The following is a 19259-nucleotide window of genomic DNA, read 5'->3' as shown; positions in this document are numbered from 1 at the left end:
TGCCTCTGTCTCCAGAACACTGGGATTAAAGGCTTGCACTATCAGGCCCAACATGTATTTGTTGATTTAGTTTTTTTTGAGACAGGGTCTCCCTGTAGCCCCAGTTGGCCTGGAACCCACTATGTAGACCAGGCTGGCCTCCATCTCAGAGAGCCACCTGACTCACACCTGGCCTATGTTTATTTGTAATAAAGTTTGTGACCTGTTAAAAAAGGAAAGGGGACCTAGAGAGGTGGCTCATTGGTTAAGTCCTTTTCTGGCCGGGCTTGGTTGCATATGCCTTTAGTCCCCAGCACTCAGGAGGTAGGGGCAGGTGGATCTCTGTGAGTTCAAGGCCAGCCTGGCGAATTTGAGGACACTCTGGGTTACATGTGGGTGCTGAGAATCAAACCTGGGTCCTCTGTAAGAGCAGTGCTCTTAACTGCTGAGCCATCTCTCCAGCCCCATGAAAGCAGTCCACACTCTTAACTACTGAGCCATCTCTCCAGTCGTCGTCGTCGTGTCCCCCCCCCACCACTTCTTTTGGAGACAGGGTCTCACTGGTATCAACAGCTGGCCTGGAACTTACTATGTAGACCAGGATGGCAGAGATCCATCTGCCTCTGCCTCCCCAGTGGTGGAATTAAAAGAATGGGCCGTCATAGTAACTGAGGAGCTATGGACAACAGACAGCTTCCAGAGGAAGAAGAGTTATTTTTCTTTAAGCCTTAGGTAGGTTGATCAGCTCCAATGGATGGCCACATAGCCAAGAGAACATGGGCACCAAGAACTGGGATCTATGGGTTATTTGAAAAAAAAAAAAAAAAAAAGGACAGGAAACTGGAAGTGAAGGTAGATCTGAGAGGAGTTGGGGGGAGAAGTGGGGGATGAATATGATCAAAATACATTGTATGAAATTCTCAAAGTAAAAAAACAAAAACAAAACAAAACAAAGGTTGAATGTCCATGCCTGGCTGTTTTTACTTTTGAAACAGGATCTCACGTAACCCAGGGTGTCCTCAAATTCACCACACAGCTGAGAATGGTAATACCACACCTGGTTTATGCGATCTGAGAATTAAATCTAGGGCGGGCTTCATGCATGTTGGGCAAGTGCTTTACCAACTGGTCCACAAACACTCAGTCCCGGTCGTGCCATTTTAGAGATGAGAAAAATTTGGTTTAGAAAAGGCTCACTCAACTGCTCAAGTCCCAAGAAATGGGCCCTAAATTGCACCGAACAGCCGTGCACAAGAACCAGTCCTCCTCCTTCCGGCCCCTGTTTTCTTGCTGCCCCACTACATTAATTTCAAGTGACAAAACGAGGTCCGGAGGCGGGAGGTTCACGCACACTTGGGGCCACAAGGCACACAGGTGGGTACTGCACTGTCAGGTCTTCCCAGGTGGCACACACCTTTAAGGCTTTCGTGTTGCACACCACCTTCCAAGTGATGGAGAGGACGGACCGGCAGTCTCTTGAGCAGACTCAAGGAGTAAACTGAGGAAGCCGTGTCCCTAGAAAATCTAGGTAAATCCAGATCGAGACAGACGTGTGCACGGCAGGCCCCGGTGCACCACATGCCCTGGTGCGAGCGCGCAGCGGGCACCCAAGCCCTAGCGCACAAGTCGGGCGGCCCGGGGCGGGGCCCGCACACGTGACCCGGCGTGTTGTGGTCCGGCCCGCGTGGGTGGCGGGAGCGGCGCGGGGGCGGGGTCACGTGACGCGGTTTAAATCTCCCGCAGCCGAGCCGCGGGGGCGCCAGTGCCTCGAGTCGAGCGGAGCAGAGGAGGCGAGGGCGGAGGGCCAGAGAGGCAGTTGGAAGATGGCGGACGAGGCGGCGCTCGCCCTTCAGCCCGGAGGCTCCCCTTCCGCTCCGGCCGCCATGGAGGCCGCGTCGCCACCCGCCGAGGAGCCGCTCCGCAAGAAGCCGCGCAGAGACGGACTCGGACTCGGGCGCAGCCCCGGAGAACCGAGCGCGGCGGCCGCTCCGACCGAGGCGGAGAGTGCAGCGGCCCCGCCGGCGCAGTGGCGGGAGGCGGCGGCGGGCGCGGAGCGGGAGACCCCGGCGACAGCCGCGGCCCGGGCGGGAGACAATGGAACGGGCCTGCAGGGCCTGCGGCGGGAGCGCCGGGCGGCAGACGACTTCGACGACGACGACGATGACGACGGCGAGGACGACGAGGAGGCTGCGGCAGCAATCGGCTACCGAGGTGAGCCGCGCGGGTCGGGGCCACGCAGTCGCATCTGCTCCTGGGAACGGGCCGGGCAGGCCGGGGACCCGAGGGCTTCGCAGCGGCGTGGCTCGGCTCGGCTCGGCTCGGCTCGGCTCGGCTCGGCTCGGTCGGCTGCGCGCCCGGCTCGGCTCGACCCAACCTGACTCGGCCCGGCTCGGTTCGGCTCGGCTAGGCTCGATTCGGCCGCCCGCGTAGATGCGGAGCCGTGTACTCGCTCGGGACCACCCTCGCACCCTGCGCAGTTGCGGCTCCGTAGTTTCGCTCGGTTGTCTGTAAAACAAGTTTCCCCCGGCTGGTGTTCTTTACCGCAATGTCCTTTTTGAGGTGTTTGTCTCCTCCCAGCACACTTTGCAACTTTTGGCTGTCCGGCCGATCGACTTTTTTTTTTTTTTTTTTTTGGCAAATTGTTTTTGCAAACTGACAACCTCTGTGGCTTGGTTTGCGTGTGTGCACGTCTTTTTTCAGGTTAGAAAATTTAAAAGCATAGCTTTCAAAACGTAAGGAGATGGTTTCTCTAAAAATGTCACTCTTCTGAGATTGCGCTTAACTCTAGGAATAGAACAGTGATACTTTTGCAGTACTTTTGTGACATGTATATTCATTGATCATGTTCTTAAAATATTTTTAGATAGCCGGGCGTGGTGGCGCATGCCTTTAATCCCAGCACACGGGAGGCAGAGGCAGACGGATCTCTTGAGTTCAAGGCCAGCCTGGTCTACATAGTTCCAGGACAGCTGGGGCTACAGGGAGACCCTGTCTCAAAAAGACCCAAAGAAATTTTTTTTAGATTAAGTAGAATTCTTTTTTACATAACTATATAATTCTGAAGCACAAATTGGCTTATTTTTGACATATTGCAGTCAAAAAGGGTTGTATATGTAATGTCATTTTTTCCCCCCCTTGGTCTTTTTTTGAGACCGGGTCTCCCTGTAGCACCAGCTGGCCTGGAACTCTCAGAGATCCACCTGTCTCTGCCCCCGTGGTGCTGGAACTAAAGGCCTGCCCAACCACATCGGGCTGCAATGTCATTCTTTAAGGGTACTGTTTCTGTGAACAGTTTTGTCTTGAATTTGTTGAAGTCTGTCAGTATTTGTGGATCATTTATGGACCTTTGGCTGCATATAAAAAACCTAGGGGCCGTTTAGTTCTAGGCAGAGGCAGGCTGATCTCCCTGTGAGCTCAAGGCCAGCCTGGTCTACATAGTGAGTTCCGGTCAGCTGGAGCTACAGGGAGACCCTGTCTCACAAAGACTAAAATGAAGGTAACTTGGGTTAGTGACTCTTGATTTCACCAGACACAACAACAAGTAAGGATACCTGAGGTGTGTTTCATATTTTACAAAGTATAAACTTACCAGTACCTGGGAGGCTGAGGCAAGAGGATTGCCACCTGGAGGGGCAACAAAAAGAGACAGTCTGGGTCAGAAAGGACAATGCTAGGGGTTTTATTTCTATTTGATGGAGTGAAATTCATTAAGTCTCCTAATTGTGATTTGTATCTTTAGTCTGACTAGTGTATCACTTTTTTTTGAGGTACTGGGGATGGAGCCCACAGCCTTGAAAGCATGCTTCAACTGAGCGACACCCCTCACCCACTTTTTCCGTTTTTGAGATAGGGTCTCACTTTGTAGCCCAGGCTGGTTTGGAATTCACCTATATTAGAGGTCAGCCTGGCATGGAGCTTGTGTGCCTACAGGTGCTGAGATTACAGGCCTGGGCCACTCTGCCTTTCCTTCAGTTTTGGATGAAGATGGTTTCAGCACAGCAACCTTCTGATTTCTTTTGCAGACAACCTTCTGTTCAGTGATGAAATTATCACTAATGGCTTTCATTCCTGTGAAAGTGACGAGGATGATAGGACTTCCCATGCAAGCTCTAGTGACTGGACTCCAAGGCCACGGATAGGTATGCTTCAGACCTGTGCCTTTTTTTTTTTTTTTTTTTCTTTTAGAAACAGGGTCTCCCTGAAGTCCCAGCTGGTCTGGAATTCACTATATTGACCAGGCTGGTCTCCATCTCCCACAGACCTGCCTCTGGGTTTCAGCACAGAGACCTTCTGATTCAACACTCAGCCTCCCAAGTGTTGGGATTGAAGGCTTGTGCCGTCAGCCAGGGCAGGGTCTCATAGTCTTGCTGCAGCCCAGAGGTTTTTTTTTGTTTTTTTTTTTTTGCAGTTTCATATTTTGCCTCCCACTTGGTGCTCTGTAGCCTAGGATGCAGGGATGGCTTTGAAGTCCTGATCTCCTTGCCTTGCACCTCCCAAGTGCTGCGGTTTCAGTGTGTACAGCTGCCTGTTAGGACTGGGGATAGAGCCCCGGACTGTCTTTTTTTCTTTTCTACCATTATTTATTTTCTATTTAATTTTATGTGTGTAAGTACACCCTTGTGGTGCAATGCCCACAGAGGACAGAAGACAGAATAGGGCATCGGATCCCCTGGGACTGGAATTAATGGATGGTTGTTAGCCACCATGTGGGTGCTGAGATTTGAACCTGGGTCTTCTGTAAGAACAGCCAGAGTGCTTAATTGCTGAGCCATCCCCCCAGCCCCTCTTTTGTATCAGTTTGTTTTGTATGAACCAGTTTTTTGTTCATTTGTTGAGGCACGGTCTCCAGTAGCCTAGACTGGCCTTGAACTCACTGTGTACCCTGGGCTGGCATGAACTCCTGATCCTCTTGTCTCTACTTCTAAGTACTAGGATTACAGCTGTGTGCCACCACCACACCCAGCTTCTTTTGTACTGACTTTGAATTCTCTATCACCTTTACCCCCTAGATTTAGTTGCTTAGATATTGGTAACTTTTTTTTTTTTCTTGGTGCTAAGTATTGAACTTAGTGTCTCCTGCATGCTAAATATTCTTGAGTTACCCAGTTAAGCCCCCCAACCCTTGATGAACCTTAAATTAACAGCAAAGCACAACCAAAATATTTACACCTAAGTGGGCCCCGCAGCTCTTGATGAGCTTTCCTTGGTCTTTTTGAGACATATAACAAAATACCTTTGGGTTCTATTGTCTTGCTTTGCATAAAAATTTTAGAAATTGTTAACTCATTATTTCACAAACTAAATGAGTTTTTGAAAGTGGAAGCAGATTTGTTCTAAGTTTCTTTCCCATTTATAGGTCCATATACGTTTGTTCAGCAGCATCTCATGATTGGCACAGATCCTCGGACAATTCTGAAGGACTTACTCCCAGAAACAATTCCTCCACCTGAACTGGATGATATGACACTGTGGCAGATTGTTGTGAATATCCTTTCAGAACCTCCGAAACGGAAAAAAAGGAAAGATATCAACACGATGGAAGATGCTGTGAAGTTACTGCAAGAGTGCAAAAAAATAATAGTTCTGACTGGAGCCGGGGTACGTAAGATGCGTAAGACCTGAGCACAAATGGAGGTCATATGTTTTCCTTATTTTTTCAATTAAATGTTTTTTCTGGTTTAAAAAATTTAGAAACTGCCCCAAACTGAGGCAGCAGCACTTGCTTAACAGCCTTAAATAATTTGCTTTTATCTCTCCGTTGCACAATAGGTAAGTGCAATTAATGTTACTTATTTTTGTAGGCCAGGCTGGCAACCAATTCACAGAGCCTCTGCTTTTGGGGTGCTGGGATGAAAGGTGTGCAACGTCATGTCCTGCCAGTTGAGCACGGTGTTTGGTTTGGTTTGGGGTTTTTTGTTTTGCTTTGTTTTGTTTTTTCTCTCGGTCTTTCTTGAGACAGGGTCTCCCTATAGCTGTCCTGGAACACTATGTAGAGGCCTTGAACACCCAGATCTGCCTGCCTCTGCCTCTGCCTCTCAAGTGCTGGGATTAAAGACTTGCACCACTGTATCCAGCTATTTTTTTAAAAATATTTTAATTTTATGTGCATTGCCTACATGTGTGTAAGTACACCTGTGTCATGCAGTGTCCATGGAGGTCAAAAGAGGGTGTTAGATCCTGTGCAACTGGAGTTACAGAGTTGTCAGCTGCCATGTGGGTGCTGGGAATCAAACCTGGGTCCTCTGAAAGTGCTCTTAACTGCTGAGCCATTTATCTCTCCAGCCCCCCCCCCCTTTTTTTAAGATTTATTTAAAAAAGATTTAAAAATTTTTTTATTTTATGTGTATACGTATATTGCATATAGCTAAGTGCACCCATGTCCTGCAGTGTTCAAGGAGGTCAGAAGAGGCCATCATATCCCTTGGGACTGGAGTTACAGACAGTTGTTAGCTGCCATGTGGGTGCTGGGATTTGAACCCCTGTCTTCTGCAAGAATAACCCGTGTTCTTAACTGCTGAGCCATCTCTCCAGCCCCTTAAGATTTAAATTGTGTTTCTGCATCTGTGTGTGGGTATGGGCACTTGCCTGTAGGTGCTTGTGGAGGCCAGAGGAGGGTGCCAGATCCCTGGAAGCTAGACTTAAAAGCTGAGGACTGGGCATGCCTTTAGTCCCAGTACTTGGGAGGCAGAGGCAGGTGGATCTCTGAGTTCAAGGCCAACCCGGTTTCAATAGCAAGTCCAGGCCAGCTGGGGCTACAAGGAGAGCCTGTCTCAAAAAGACCAGAAAAAAAAAAAGCTCTTGTGAACTGCCCAGCATGGGTGACAGGAACCCAACTTTCTGGAAAATCAGCAAGTGCTCTTAACCACTGAACTATCCTTCAGCTCGCAAGTTAAGTTTTTTATTTTTGAGACAGGGTCTCACTATGTAGTCCAGGCTGGCCTGGAGCTCAGAGACGCCTCTGTCTCTGAGTGCTGAGATTAAAGGTGTGTGCCACCATGCCTGGCTCAAGCTAAAGTTTTTAACCCACATTGTATCAGCTCCTGAGACACAGGGAATTAGGATTCTTTGGTGTATGTATGTTATGCAAGGCTCTGGTTAATGGCTTTGGTTAATTTTCATGGAGAAAACAAAAACTGATTTCATAGTCAAAAATACTGTGGTTTGGAAAGGTAATGAATTCCTACCTTTCCTCCAACTTAAATTAAAAGGATTATAGTGACATGGCCATTTTCATTTGGCTTAGTCTAAGACGGCTACATATTCTGTGTTGAGGATGGTGTATGTTAAATGTTAGCAGCCAGAACAATGAAAAATTCAGTCCTGCCATTTAGACTTGTGAAAAAGTATTACTTAACATGAAGAATGGTTGTTTTGGGACTGGAGAGATGGCTCAGTGGTTAAGAGCTCTGTTTGCTCTTGCAGAAGACTCAGATTTGGTTCTTAGCACCCACATGGTAGCTAACAACCATCCATAATTCCAGTTGCAGGGGATCCAACAACATCTTACAACATCTTCTGATGTCCTTGCGCACTGTGTCACACAGGTGCACTTAACATACATGCAGGCAATACACATACACAAAAAATAAAAATAATAAAGGATAGCCGGGTGTGGTGGCATATGCCTTTGGTCCCAGCACTCTGGAGGCAGAGGCAGGCGGATCTCTGTGAGTTCAAGGCCAGCCTGGTCTTCATAGTGAATTCCAGGCCAGCTGGGGCTAATAGGAGACCCTGTCTCAAAAAAAGACCCCCCAAAAAGAGAATAGTTTTGTACTGAACATGATGACACCTCTAGTCCCAGCTCTGGGAGGCAGAGGCAGTTGGAGGCTGACCTGAGTGTGAAAGCGGCCTGGTCTGTGTAACCAGTTCCAGGACAGCCAGGGTTACACAGCGAGACTATTTCAAACAAAGTAAGTAGTGTTCTGTTTTGGTGCTGGAGTTCAGCCTAGTGCCTTGAGCATGCCAAGCTTTGTCACAGTGTGTGCTACCCCCTCAGCCCGAAAATATACTACGGGCTACATGTTTTCTGTGTGGATGTGCATGTGCCATGGCACATGTGGAAGTCAAAGGAAAGCTTCTGGGAGTTGATTCTGTTCCTTCCACGTGGTCTTCACCAGCTGAGCCATCTTGCAGGCTTCCAATTTTGTTTAGTCTTTTGTCTTTTTTTGAGACAGGGTCTCCCTTGTAGCCCCAGCTGGCCTGAAACTTTATCTCACAGAGATCTGCCTGCCTCTGCCCCTCTAGTGCTGGGATTAAAGGCGTGTGCCACCACACCCGGCGCTTATGCTTATTTTTAAAAAGTTAAAAAGTTGGGGCTGGAGATATGACTCAGTGGTTAAGATCATTGACTTTTATAGAAAACCCAGGGTTTGAATGCCAGCACCCACGTGGTGGCTAACAACTGTCCGTAGCTCCAGCTTCATGGGATCTCACACCCTCTTTTGGTCTCTGGACCCTGCATGGTATGGGTGCACTTAAATACATGCAGACATAACACTCATACACATAAAATAAAATGTTTTTGGTTTTTTTTTTTTTTTTGAGATAAGGCCTCCCTGTAGCCCAAGCTGGCCTGGAACTCACTATGTAAACCAGGCTGCCTTTGAACTAACAGATCTGCCTGCCGTTGCCTCCCGAGTGCAGAGATTAAAGGTATGTGCCACCACACCCAGCTAAAATCAAGTTTTTTAAAAAAGTGAAAAGTTGAAATTATGCTGTGTAATTTCCTTTTAATTTTTTATTTAAGATTGTATTTTTACTTAATGTGTATGAGTATTTGCTGTATGTATGTAAGTGCACCATATCCATGCCTGAAGCCTGCAGAGGCTAGAAGAGGGAGTCAGATTCTGTGGACCTAGACTTAAGGAGTGTGAACCACCAAGTGGATGCTCTGGACCCAACCTTGCTACTCTTGAAGAGCAGTAAGTGCTCTTAACCATGGCGCCATCTCTCCAGCCCTTATTTTTTAATTGTATTGTGTCTGACATATGTATGTACATCAGATGTGGAGGTCAGAGGACACCTGTGGAGTTCTTTTCAGGTGGGCCCCAGGGGTCAACTTCAGTCATCAGGCTTGTCAGCAAGTGCCTTTACCAGCAGAGCCATGTCTCTGGCCCTTTATTACTATTTGCCTTGCTGGGGATTGAACCTAGAGCAGGACTTGCTAGGCCAACACTCCACTACTGACCCACATCTTCAGCGCTCTTCTGTTTCTTTCGAGAGGTACGGCGTCACTATGTTGCTGGCCTCCTGGGCTCAGGTGATGCTCCTGCCTCTGAGTCTTCTGGGCTCAAGGGATCCTTCTGCCTCCGCTTCCTTAGTAGCTGTGAGCATAGGCTTGTGACATTGTTCTTGGTTTTATTTCACATCTCCTCACACACTATTGTGGTTGCTATCGATGTCCAGGTCAGCCTTGGAAATCTGGGCGCAAGCAGTCATTCTGTCTGAACTTCCTAAGTAGCATGAACCACTCTGTCCCAACGTCACAGCATAGTAGTTAAAGGAAATGCAGAAATCCCGTGTCTTGTGTAGACTGCTGCACCATGAGCACTTTCGTTGGAAAAGATGATCTGTGATAGAAGGTGTTGCCTGCTTTCCGACTAAGGTTGAATTGATTTACTTACTAATAAATTAGAATTGCTTTAATTTTGTTGTTTAAGTGCTTAAAGGTTTAAAATTAGCCCAACTTAAAATTTCCTTATTGCTGTTAAAAAGAGTGGCAGATTTATCTATACTCATTTATTTAGGCATTTTACTTCTATTTGAAATTAGAGTAAGGTAGTATTTCTGTTCCCCAAAATAAAACTTTTTTTTTTTGAGACAGGGTCTCCCTGTAGCCCCAGCTGGCCTGGATTTGCTGTGGAGACCAGGCTGGCCTCAAACTCAGAGATCCACCTGCCTCTGCCTCTCAAGTGCTGGGATTAAAGGCATGCGCCACCACGCCCGGCAAAATAAAAATTTTTCAGTTCCCCTCCCTGCAAAAAATTGTTAGGTAAGAGAGCTAGCTACTAATTAGGAAGGTAGAAGATGTGAATGTACAAATCTTGTCTTGCGTGTTTCAGGTTTCTGTCTCGTGTGGAATACCTGACTTTAGGTCAAGGGATGGTATTTATGCTCGCCTTGCAGTGGACTTCCCAGATCTCCCAGACCCTCAAGCAATGTTTGATATTGAATATTTCAGAAAAGATCCAAGACCATTCTTCAAGTTTGCAAAGGTATTGCTAACTTTTCGTTTGACACCTTTCGTGATAAAGTATTTTGCTTGTGTGTAGGCATCTTAATTTTACTACTCCGTGCCTGGCAAATTGTAAGATCACTCTTCGTAGACAGAACTTTCATTTTTAGATGGAGTTTCAATAATGTACTTCACTTATGGTCATTTGTGCCTGTGCTTGTATTTGTAGGTCTGTTGTCCCCCTCCCCTCTTTTTGGAGGCTAGGTTTGTATGTACACCATACAAAAATGACCTATTTTGACTTTAATATTTTTTCTGAGTCGTAAAGGTTATAGCACCTACTGTGTTGTGTTTTGTAGTAGACACGTTTTAACATGAGCATCTATCTGAAAACCTTTTTCTTTTGGTCTTCTTGAGATAGGGTCTCCTTGTAGCCTTAGCTGCCTGGAATGCACTGTGTAGACCAGGCTGGCCTTGCTCTCACAAAGGTCCACCTGCTTCTGCCTCCCAGTGCAGGGATTAAAGTGAAAAATCATTTTTAATTAAGGAAGAAGGTCCTGAGATAGCATTTTTAGTCAGCAGGTTGCAGAGGGCTGGCCCTTCAAGAGTCTGTCTAGTCTTAACTTTCTGGTTCAGAAGTCGATAGCTACGTGGGCTACTGAGTACTTGACATGTGTTGACATAAGCACAGAAGATATACTTAACTGGATTTTGCCAAGGAAAACAAAATGAAATACAACATTAATTGCATTATTAAGTACTAACAATTGGGAATTCCATGTAGAACTAATTCACGAGCCAGCATTGTGCATCCCTGCCGTCCCAGCACTGGAAGCAAAGACAGGAGGGTTTACTTGGCTTGCAGTTCCAGAGGGTTAAGATTGAGTCCATCATGGTAGGCCAGGCATGGCGGCATGGGAAGCAGAGCCAGCCAGACTAGAAGCAGGCGTGGCTAGATTCTCAACGTCCACTTCAGCAAGACTGCACCTCCTAAAGGTTCCATGACCCTCCCCAAACACAGGGGACCAAGTGCCCACAAATACTTGGAGCTTATGGGAGACACTACTATTCCAACCACCACAGCATCTTTTACATATACGCTGAGCCATTTCACATCATACAGGCCCTAAACTGAATTAAATTTTTCTTGACTTATTTTAATTTTTATGTGTGAGCGTTTTGCCTGCATGTATGTATGTAAGTGCACCCATGTCTTGCAAGCCTGAAGAGGCCAGAAGAGGGTGTCAGATCCCTAGGAACTGGAGTTACAGCTGTTAGCTGTCATGTGGGTGCTGGAAATAGAACCTGGTCCTCTGTCTGCAACAGTAGCCAGTGCTCTTAACAGCTGAGCCATATCTCCAGCTCCCAAACTGAATTTCAAAGGCTGTCTTCATCTACTTTCAAACCACATGTTATATTTATATAACTATGGAAAGCTCGACTCACTCTCACCTCAGCTTCCTAAGTGCTGGAATTAGCAGGCAGTGTGCACCTCTGTTCCCCACTGGGATGTGTGGTTTGAACCTGTGGTGCGAGTGGCACTGCCACACTGTTTGAAAGAAATGTCCCTCAGTCCTGGATTTCTGGAGCTGGGACCTAGGACACTGGTATAATAGTAAGTAGACACTGGCTTTAGAAGACTGGCCAGCAGGTGGCTAACAGTTACCTTCATATCTGACTACAAGAGCATAGCTGGTTAGTGCATTTATGTCAGTATTTTTGCTGAGAGACAACGGTTGCCAAAGTGAGTTGTCGTCTTTTCACCTCCTACGGGGGTTACACATTGTCAAGTGCAGCTGTGTATCTAAAATTCTTTTTTTTTTTTCTTTTTGAGACAGGGTCTCCCTGTAGCCCCAGCTGTCCTGGAACTCACTATGTAGACCAGGCTGGCCTTGAACTCACAGAGATCTGCCTGCCTCTGCCTCCCAAGTGCTGGGATTAAAGGTGTGTACCACCAGGTCTGGCTTAAAGGATTGTTGAGCAGTAACTCTACTGCTCTCTGGTTTTTTATTTTTTTTTTGTCTTTTTGAAGCAGGGTCTCCCTGTAGCCCCAGCTGTCCTGGAACTCACTATGTAGATCAGGCTGGCCTTGAACTCACAGAGATCTGCCTGCCTCTGCCTTCCAAGTACTGGGATTAAAGGCATGCGCCACCACGCCTGGCTAAAATTTAATTTTAAAAAAATTAAAATTCAGATTTACTGAGTGTGTGGGACGGGCAAGCATGTGTGTCGGTCAGAGGACAGGTCCTTTACTCTGTCTAGGGGAGCAAACTCAGCTTGTCAGGTTTGGCAGCAGTTCACCAAAGCGCTGAGCCATCCAGGGGCCTTGCTTTGTTTTTTTCTTCAGGTGATCAGCAGAAGGAGCTAGAAGATGATGGGGCATCAGCAAAGCAAGGAAAGTGTATTCTAGTGAGTCCCCTCCACCTGGGGCTGTGGCATGTAGAAGCTTAGGGAAGGTCTCAATAGGATTTTAAAATATTTTATACATTTTTTTATTTTCAGTTACATGTATGTGTTGTGTTTGTGTGGGTATGTGCACATGAGCACAGGTCCCTGCAGAGGTAGATTCCAGAGGTATCTAGTCCTTCTGAAGCTGGAAATGGAGACACTTGTGAGCTCCCTGACAGGTCCTCTGCAAGAGCAGGGCTGCCTTGACAGCTGAGCCATCTCAGCAGCTTTCTGGTTTTTGAGATGGTTGTGAAGGGGGGTCTTCTCCTCTCTTCTGGCATGTTAATTGGCATACAGAAGGTCTACTTACAGAGATAGCTCAGCTGTTAAGAGAGCTGGTTGCCTTTGCAGAGGACCCCGGATTCAGTTCCCAGCACCCACATGGCAACTAACAACTGTCTGTAACTCTAATTCTAGGGGATCTGATGCCCTCTTCGGGTGTCCACAGGCATTGCATGCATGTGGTACACTTACATGTAAGCAGACATTATACACATTAAAGTTGAAAATGTAGTTGAACATGGACTTTCGTATTAAAACTAGGTTTGAATAATTAAGTTAGTTATGCTAGTTAAGCTAATTACGGACTTGTGACAAAAATGACAAATTTTTGTGCTTTTTATTTTTTTTTTAAATCTACAAAATGCTTTTCTCTAAAGGGCCAGGTAGTAACTGTGTGGCCTACATTTGAGACTGTGTAGAGAACAAATATATTTTTTGTTCTTTTTTAAGTCCCTTTAAAAAATGTAGAAACTAGCTGGGTGTGGTGGTGCGCAAGTAGTCCCAGCACTTGGGAGGCAGAGGCAGGCAGATCTCTGTGAATTCAAGGCCAGCCTGGACTACATAGTTCCAGGACAGCTGGGGCTACAGGGAGACCCTGTCTCCAAAAAAAAGAAACTAAGGGCCAGTTGTGGCGGTGTATACCTTTAATCCTACATGGCCGGCCTGGTCTACTTAGGGGGTTACAGGTTAGCCAGGTTTACATAGTGAGACTGTTTTCAAAAAACAAACAAGAGTTCCAGGCTTCACTTAGCCTGTCTGCGGCCTTACAATGAATAGGAAACATGTGTTTAGTTTTGCCTGGTACACACAAGCCCTTTGAGTACACAGTACTCATTAATTTCAGTAAGTGAAGTTCTCTTGGGTAGGTTAGACAGGTTGACATACAATCAAGATGTCTACTCATTTCTCATGTGAAAATCAAAATGTATAATCACAAGTGTGGCTGACTGCCTATTTCTGCACTGCCTGTGGTAAGAAGTTTATTTTTATGGGCAGATAAAAGTGCATGTTCACGGCATACAGCATTGTTTTTTATGTACATCATGGAATGGTTAAATGAAGTTAACAAACAGCCATAATGTCACATACTTATCTCCACTCTATAATTTCACGTACACAGTATGTTGTTAATTGTGATCTCCACACTGTGTTAAACCTAACCAAATTCTCTCTGAGATTTTGTTTCCTCTCACCAGCATCCCCCCAATCTGCCCACCTAGAATTTTTTTCAGCTTTTTTTTTTTGTCTTTTTGAAACAGGGTCCCCTTGTAGTCCCAGCTGGCCTGGAACTCACTATGTAGACCACGCTGGCTTTGAACTCACAGAGATGATCCACTTGCCTCTGCCTCCTGAGTGAGGGAATTAAATTAAAGGTGTGTGCCAGCACCCCCAGCCTCAGGTTTCTTTAAATTGAATTTTTTGTAAATTTCATACAATATCCTTTGGTGGTATTTAGAGCCCTTCCCCTAGGACACCCCAGTGCTACACATGCCCACATTCATACACTCTCTTCTATATTAAGGCCTTTAGAGGCAAATTTGTCCCCAGATGTCCTTTGGTGTGAATCTTCCCACTGTACCTGGCCAACCTACCAGCAGTCACACCCTTAAAAGTAACTGACTTACCGTCCCAGCATCTGTTGGTTTCTAATAGCTCCTCAGGTAGGGTCAGGGTTTCTTACCTGTTTCCCCATGTCTGTGCTGGGATTTGTCTGACTTGAGCTTACAAGGAACTTGTGCACGCTGCCACCATTGCTGTGAGTGCGTATCAGTTAATTTTCCAGCTGTCTGGAAAACTTGCCTTGTTCATCCACTGCCTGTGGGCTTTTAGAGACTTGTCACCACTCTTCTGAAATGAGCCCTGAACCTTTGGTCTTTTCGAGATAGGGTCTCCCTGGAGTCCTAGCTAACCTGGAACTCAGATCTGCCTGCCTCTGCCTCTCAAGTGCTGCGATTAAAGGCATATGCCACCACGCCCCAAAGGAATTTTTTTTTTTTTTTTTTCTTTTTGAGACAGGGTCTCCCTGTAGCCCCAGCTGTCCTGCAACTCACTGTGTAGACCAGGCTGGCTTTGAACTCAGAGATCCGCCTGCCTCTGCCTCCTGGGTGCTGGGATTAAAGGCATGCGCCGCCATGCCGGGCTGAAGGAACTAATTTTTAATGGCCAAGAGATGTCAGTAAAATATTTCACGGATGTGAAAATTACATGAATGGCTACTGATAACTGTGCATAAAAGTTTCAGTGAAACATCTCCTGATGCATTATGACTACTCTTGCCACAGAAGACCATATGGACAGACTGTATAGCCTGTAAAGCCAAAAATATTCACTGTTTGCTGGCCTTGTGTAGGAAGTATGTGCTACTTGTAGATTCCTAAGGAAGTTGAATTTCCTGAAGGAGCTGACTGCTGAGAGTGGATGCTCTGGAGTTCTGTTCAGGGAAGTGACCTGAAGGAGGGCTGTTCCTGGGCTTTTTGTTTCACTTTTTCCCCTTTTTATGTGTGCTGCGTGGTGCGTTTGCATGTTTGTAACCTAGGTGTGGGCATGCGCGTAGGTGATGTGTACATGTTGCATGCGTCAGCAAGAGGCTGACATTGGCTAACGTGCCCTAGAGTCTGCAGTTGGGCATCAAAGCAGGGTCTCTTGCTAGACTGTTTCCACTGGACCCCCTACCCCCCATATCTACCTCCTGCTGCTGGAGTTACAGCTCCTGTTCCCTGCTTGACTGCAGTGCTTTGACCACTGAACCCTCACCAGCCCATCACTTCTTTTCCTGGTGCTGGGCCTCAAATTCAGTGCTTCCCACATGCTAGGCAAGTGCTGCACGGTGGTGCTAGGCCACCAGCCCTAGGTCTCACTGTTTGATTTTAGGCCACCAGCCCTAGGTCTCACTGTTTGATTTTAGGCCACCAGCCCTAGGTCTCACTGTTTGATTTTAGGCCACCAGCCCTAGGTCTCACTGTTTGATTTTAGGCCACCAGCCCTAGGTCTCACTGTTTGATTTTAGGCCACAAGCCTTAGGTCTTACTGTTTGATTTTAGGCCACCAGCCCTAGGTCTCACTGTTTGATTTTCAGCAAAGTTTTTAGACAGTCTGTTGTAGGAGAGGTTTTTATTAAAAGTTCTTTTAGAATAATTATAATTTTTGACTATTCCTTTGACTACATTTAAATTTAATAATTCAGAGTGCATTTCATTCAGAAGAAAAATGGATTCAAACCATCTAGGTATTCTCAAAAGTAAAATGTAAGGTTATAAGTAAAACTTTTCATAAATTGTCCCCAACAACAGGAATTGATTCATAACATTAAGGACTAAACTACCTTGAACTGTGACAGGTTGGCAAACTGGAGTGAAGTGCTAAGTCGGCCTGCACTATCTGGTTTCTACTCTCCTTCAAATGAGGAAGCTGGGTCATATACAGTTAGTCAGGGTTCACAGAGGCTTGATACTCTTGCTTCCTGACCATACTCTGGATTTAGGCATTCCTTTTTTTCTGTACTTAGCATCCTTTTTTTATGACTTGGTCTACCACTTGATCTGTTTGTTGTTAATACTAAGCAAAGTATTCTAAAAGTTATTTCCAGAAGAGACTTTAATGAGATACTGTAATGCTCATAAAAATGACATGAAGATCTGGTGTTCTAAGGAGGCAGATGCAGGCAGATCTCTAGGCCAGCCAGGGCTACATAGTGAGATCCTGTCTCAGAAAAAGAAAAAAAAAAAATGACCTGAATGTGAACACATCAGAATGCGGCATCCTGAGTAGGAGACTGGTTGGTATGGCATAATGTATTCCAAAACATAATGTAGCTTTCAGCTTTCTGTAAACATGATAAATTATTCACTTGCTGTTAACTTGTGTCTATTGTCTGTTAAGGTGCGAAGAGTTACTAGTAAGGGTTTGAAAATTTTATACATTTATACAGTGTATTTTGATCATAACCATTCACCATTACCTCCCTCCAGCTCCCCCAGGACCTTATCTTACCTCAACTCACTCCCAGCTTCCTATCATGCATTACTAATAACCCCGAGTCCAATGCTGCCCATATGCACATGGGTGTGAGGCCGTCCACTGGGGAATGGGATGGTCATCTTAGCAGCAGCCCTGTCCTGAAAGGAGAGTCTCATTGTGTTGATTAGGTTAATGTTGAACTTGGGGCTATCCTTCTGCCTTCTTTGAGTGCTGGGGTTACAGGCTTGTGCCACCCATGCCCAGCCTAATGAGTTTTTCTTTTTTCTTTTGTCTTTTTGAGACAGGGTCTCCCTGTAGCTCCAGCTTTCCTAGAACTCACTATGTAGACCAGGCTGGCCTTGAACTCACAGAGATCCGCCTGCCTCTGCCTCCCAAGTGCTGGGATCAAAGGTGTCTGCCACCATGCCTGGCTATGAGTTTGTTCTCTATGAACACTGAATATAAAGTGAAATTGTTGAGCTTTTGTGTAATGGACCATCCCATACAAGGTAGTGTTTGTTTTGTCTTTGAGACTGGGTCTCTCTGTAGCCCTAGCTGGCCTAGAACTCACAAAGATCCACCTGCCTCTGCCTCTTAAGTGCTAGGATTAAAGGTGTGTGTCACCATATCTGACTCAAGATTTTCATGGAGTTTAAGTTTTACCTGGAAGGTATTTCTTGAGTGGCTGAAGTCTGTTTAAATTTTAGAGATACTAAATAGGTTAAGTGCGGCTTCTTTAACTGCTAAGACTTTTTGTAAATCTCAAAAGGGAAGATTGGCTGTTCACAGTTCATGTGTATTCTTCCCCACAGCTTGCATAGAAAGGACTATCCATTTGTACACATAATTTCCTTTTCTTGTTTAATAACACAACCAAAACAGCAAGCGTGTCATGGACTGTTTTCTAAATATCCCTCGTTTCAATGGCTGAGTCACTGTTATGGATGTACTGTGTTTATAACATAGCCAGTTTCCGTGCTAGCAGATACAGGGCTGGTTAGTTTTTTACTAGCAGTATGATGGGTCAGAGCCCGTGATTTAGTTTTTTACTAGCAGTATGATGGGTCAGAGCCCGTGATCAGTGGTAAGGGAGGAAGTGAATGAAAACGCTGTCAAAAGTTGGGAGGACCAAAATTGATACTTTTTCTCTGATCTTTTTGCCATGTGTATATCTGAATTCTTTGTTTTTAAAGAAGAAACAGCATTGAAGCATTATTTGGGGGGAAAAACACACACACAAAATCCAGCAACTGAGCATTCATGAGCAGCTCTAGACTATACAGTATGTGCCTGTCCAGTGGAAGGAAAACAATTTTGGTAAGGAATTCAAACTTCAGCTTTAAACTTCCAGCAGGTTGATATTTATAATGAATGATGAATCAAAAATAAAATTTAAAATAATACATTGACAGCCTTTTTTTAAAAAAAGTTGTGAAGTCACCATGCTGTTAACCTGTAATTTCAGTATAAAGTGTCCCCTTTTTTCCTTAAAGAAAAAAATCTGAACTTGCTGCCAACAAAATTTAGATGTACCAAGGTATGTATTTCTTCTGATTTACACTAAAATATCAAAATTACGCTGTGTTCATGGGTCACCTTATCCTATTAAAGGGGCCAAGTTCACTGATTGCTGAGTGTCCAGATAGTAACAACGAGCCTTTTCTACACATGCCGTCCATCTAGAAGCTTTAGAATCTTGTGTATTGTTTTAAAAAGCGTATATCCAGGGTGCCTTTGTGATAAACTTACTCAGGATATCTGTTGGGCTTATTTATTAATGTAAGCTTTTTCTACCTTTTGCATTATATAGGAAATATATCCTGGACAGTTCCAACCATCTTTGTGTCATAAATTCATAGCCTTGTCAGATAAGGAAGGAAAACTTCTTCGAAATTATACTCAAAACATAGATACCTTGGAACAGGTTGCAGGAATTCAAAGGATAATTCAATGTCACGGTTAGTAAACTTCAAAATGGCGTTCTGTAATTTATCTAGTTTAATAGGAAATGGCAGGCTTGGAAAATAGGCTGCTGTCTAGTAATGAGAGATTAAGCATTATTATTTGATAATCTAATTGTAGATAAGAATGCAAAAAGCAATGAAACTCAAAATAAAGCCTTGAGTCAGGTATGGTGGTGCATGCCTATTATTTCAGCATTTGGGAGGTGGAGGCAGGAGGATTGAGTTTGTCATCTTTGGCTACATAGCAAGTTTATATGTTTTTTTTGTTGTTGTTATTGTTTTGTCTTTTTTTGAGACAGGGTCTCCCTGTAACCCCTGCTGGCCTGGAACTCACTGTGTAGACCAGGCTGGCCTGCCTCTGCCTCCCAAGTACTGGGATTAAAGTTGTGCACCAGTGTGCTCTCTCTCTCTCTCTCTCTCTCTCTCTCTCTCTCTCTCTCTCTCTATATATATAT

General features: G+C 45.4%; 1 protein-coding gene across 2 annotated transcripts in view; it reads left to right on the top strand.

The window, feature by feature from the left end:
• The first annotated feature begins 1675 nt into the window (after positions 1–1675).
• The window catches only part of Sirt1 (sirtuin 1), a 26028-nt gene continuing 8444 nt past the window's right edge, over positions 1676–19259 (top strand). The window contains exons 1-5 of one of the 2 annotated variants that reach the window (XM_008832657.3): positions 1677–2190; positions 4002–4118; positions 5336–5577; positions 10041–10193; positions 18651–18798. In XM_008832657.3, the coding sequence (XP_008830879.1) occupies positions 1803–2190; positions 4002–4118; positions 5336–5577; positions 10041–10193; positions 18651–18798 (1048 nt within the window). In that variant the 5' untranslated portion in view covers positions 1677–1802. Of the gene's footprint in view, positions 2191–4001; positions 4119–5335; positions 5578–10040; positions 10194–18650; positions 18799–19259 lie in introns of both variants that reach the window. The other variant, XM_017798046.2, reaches the window with a different exon arrangement.

Source organism: Nannospalax galili, unplaced genomic scaffold (genome assembly GCF_000622305.1).
Source record: "Nannospalax galili isolate Female #2095 unplaced genomic scaffold, S.galili_v1.0 scaffold156, whole genome shotgun sequence".
NCBI classification, from domain to species: domain Eukaryota; kingdom Metazoa; phylum Chordata; class Mammalia; order Rodentia; family Spalacidae; genus Nannospalax; species Nannospalax galili.
Note: the sequence above shows the minus strand (reverse complement) of the source record. Positions and strands in the feature narration are given on the sequence as shown.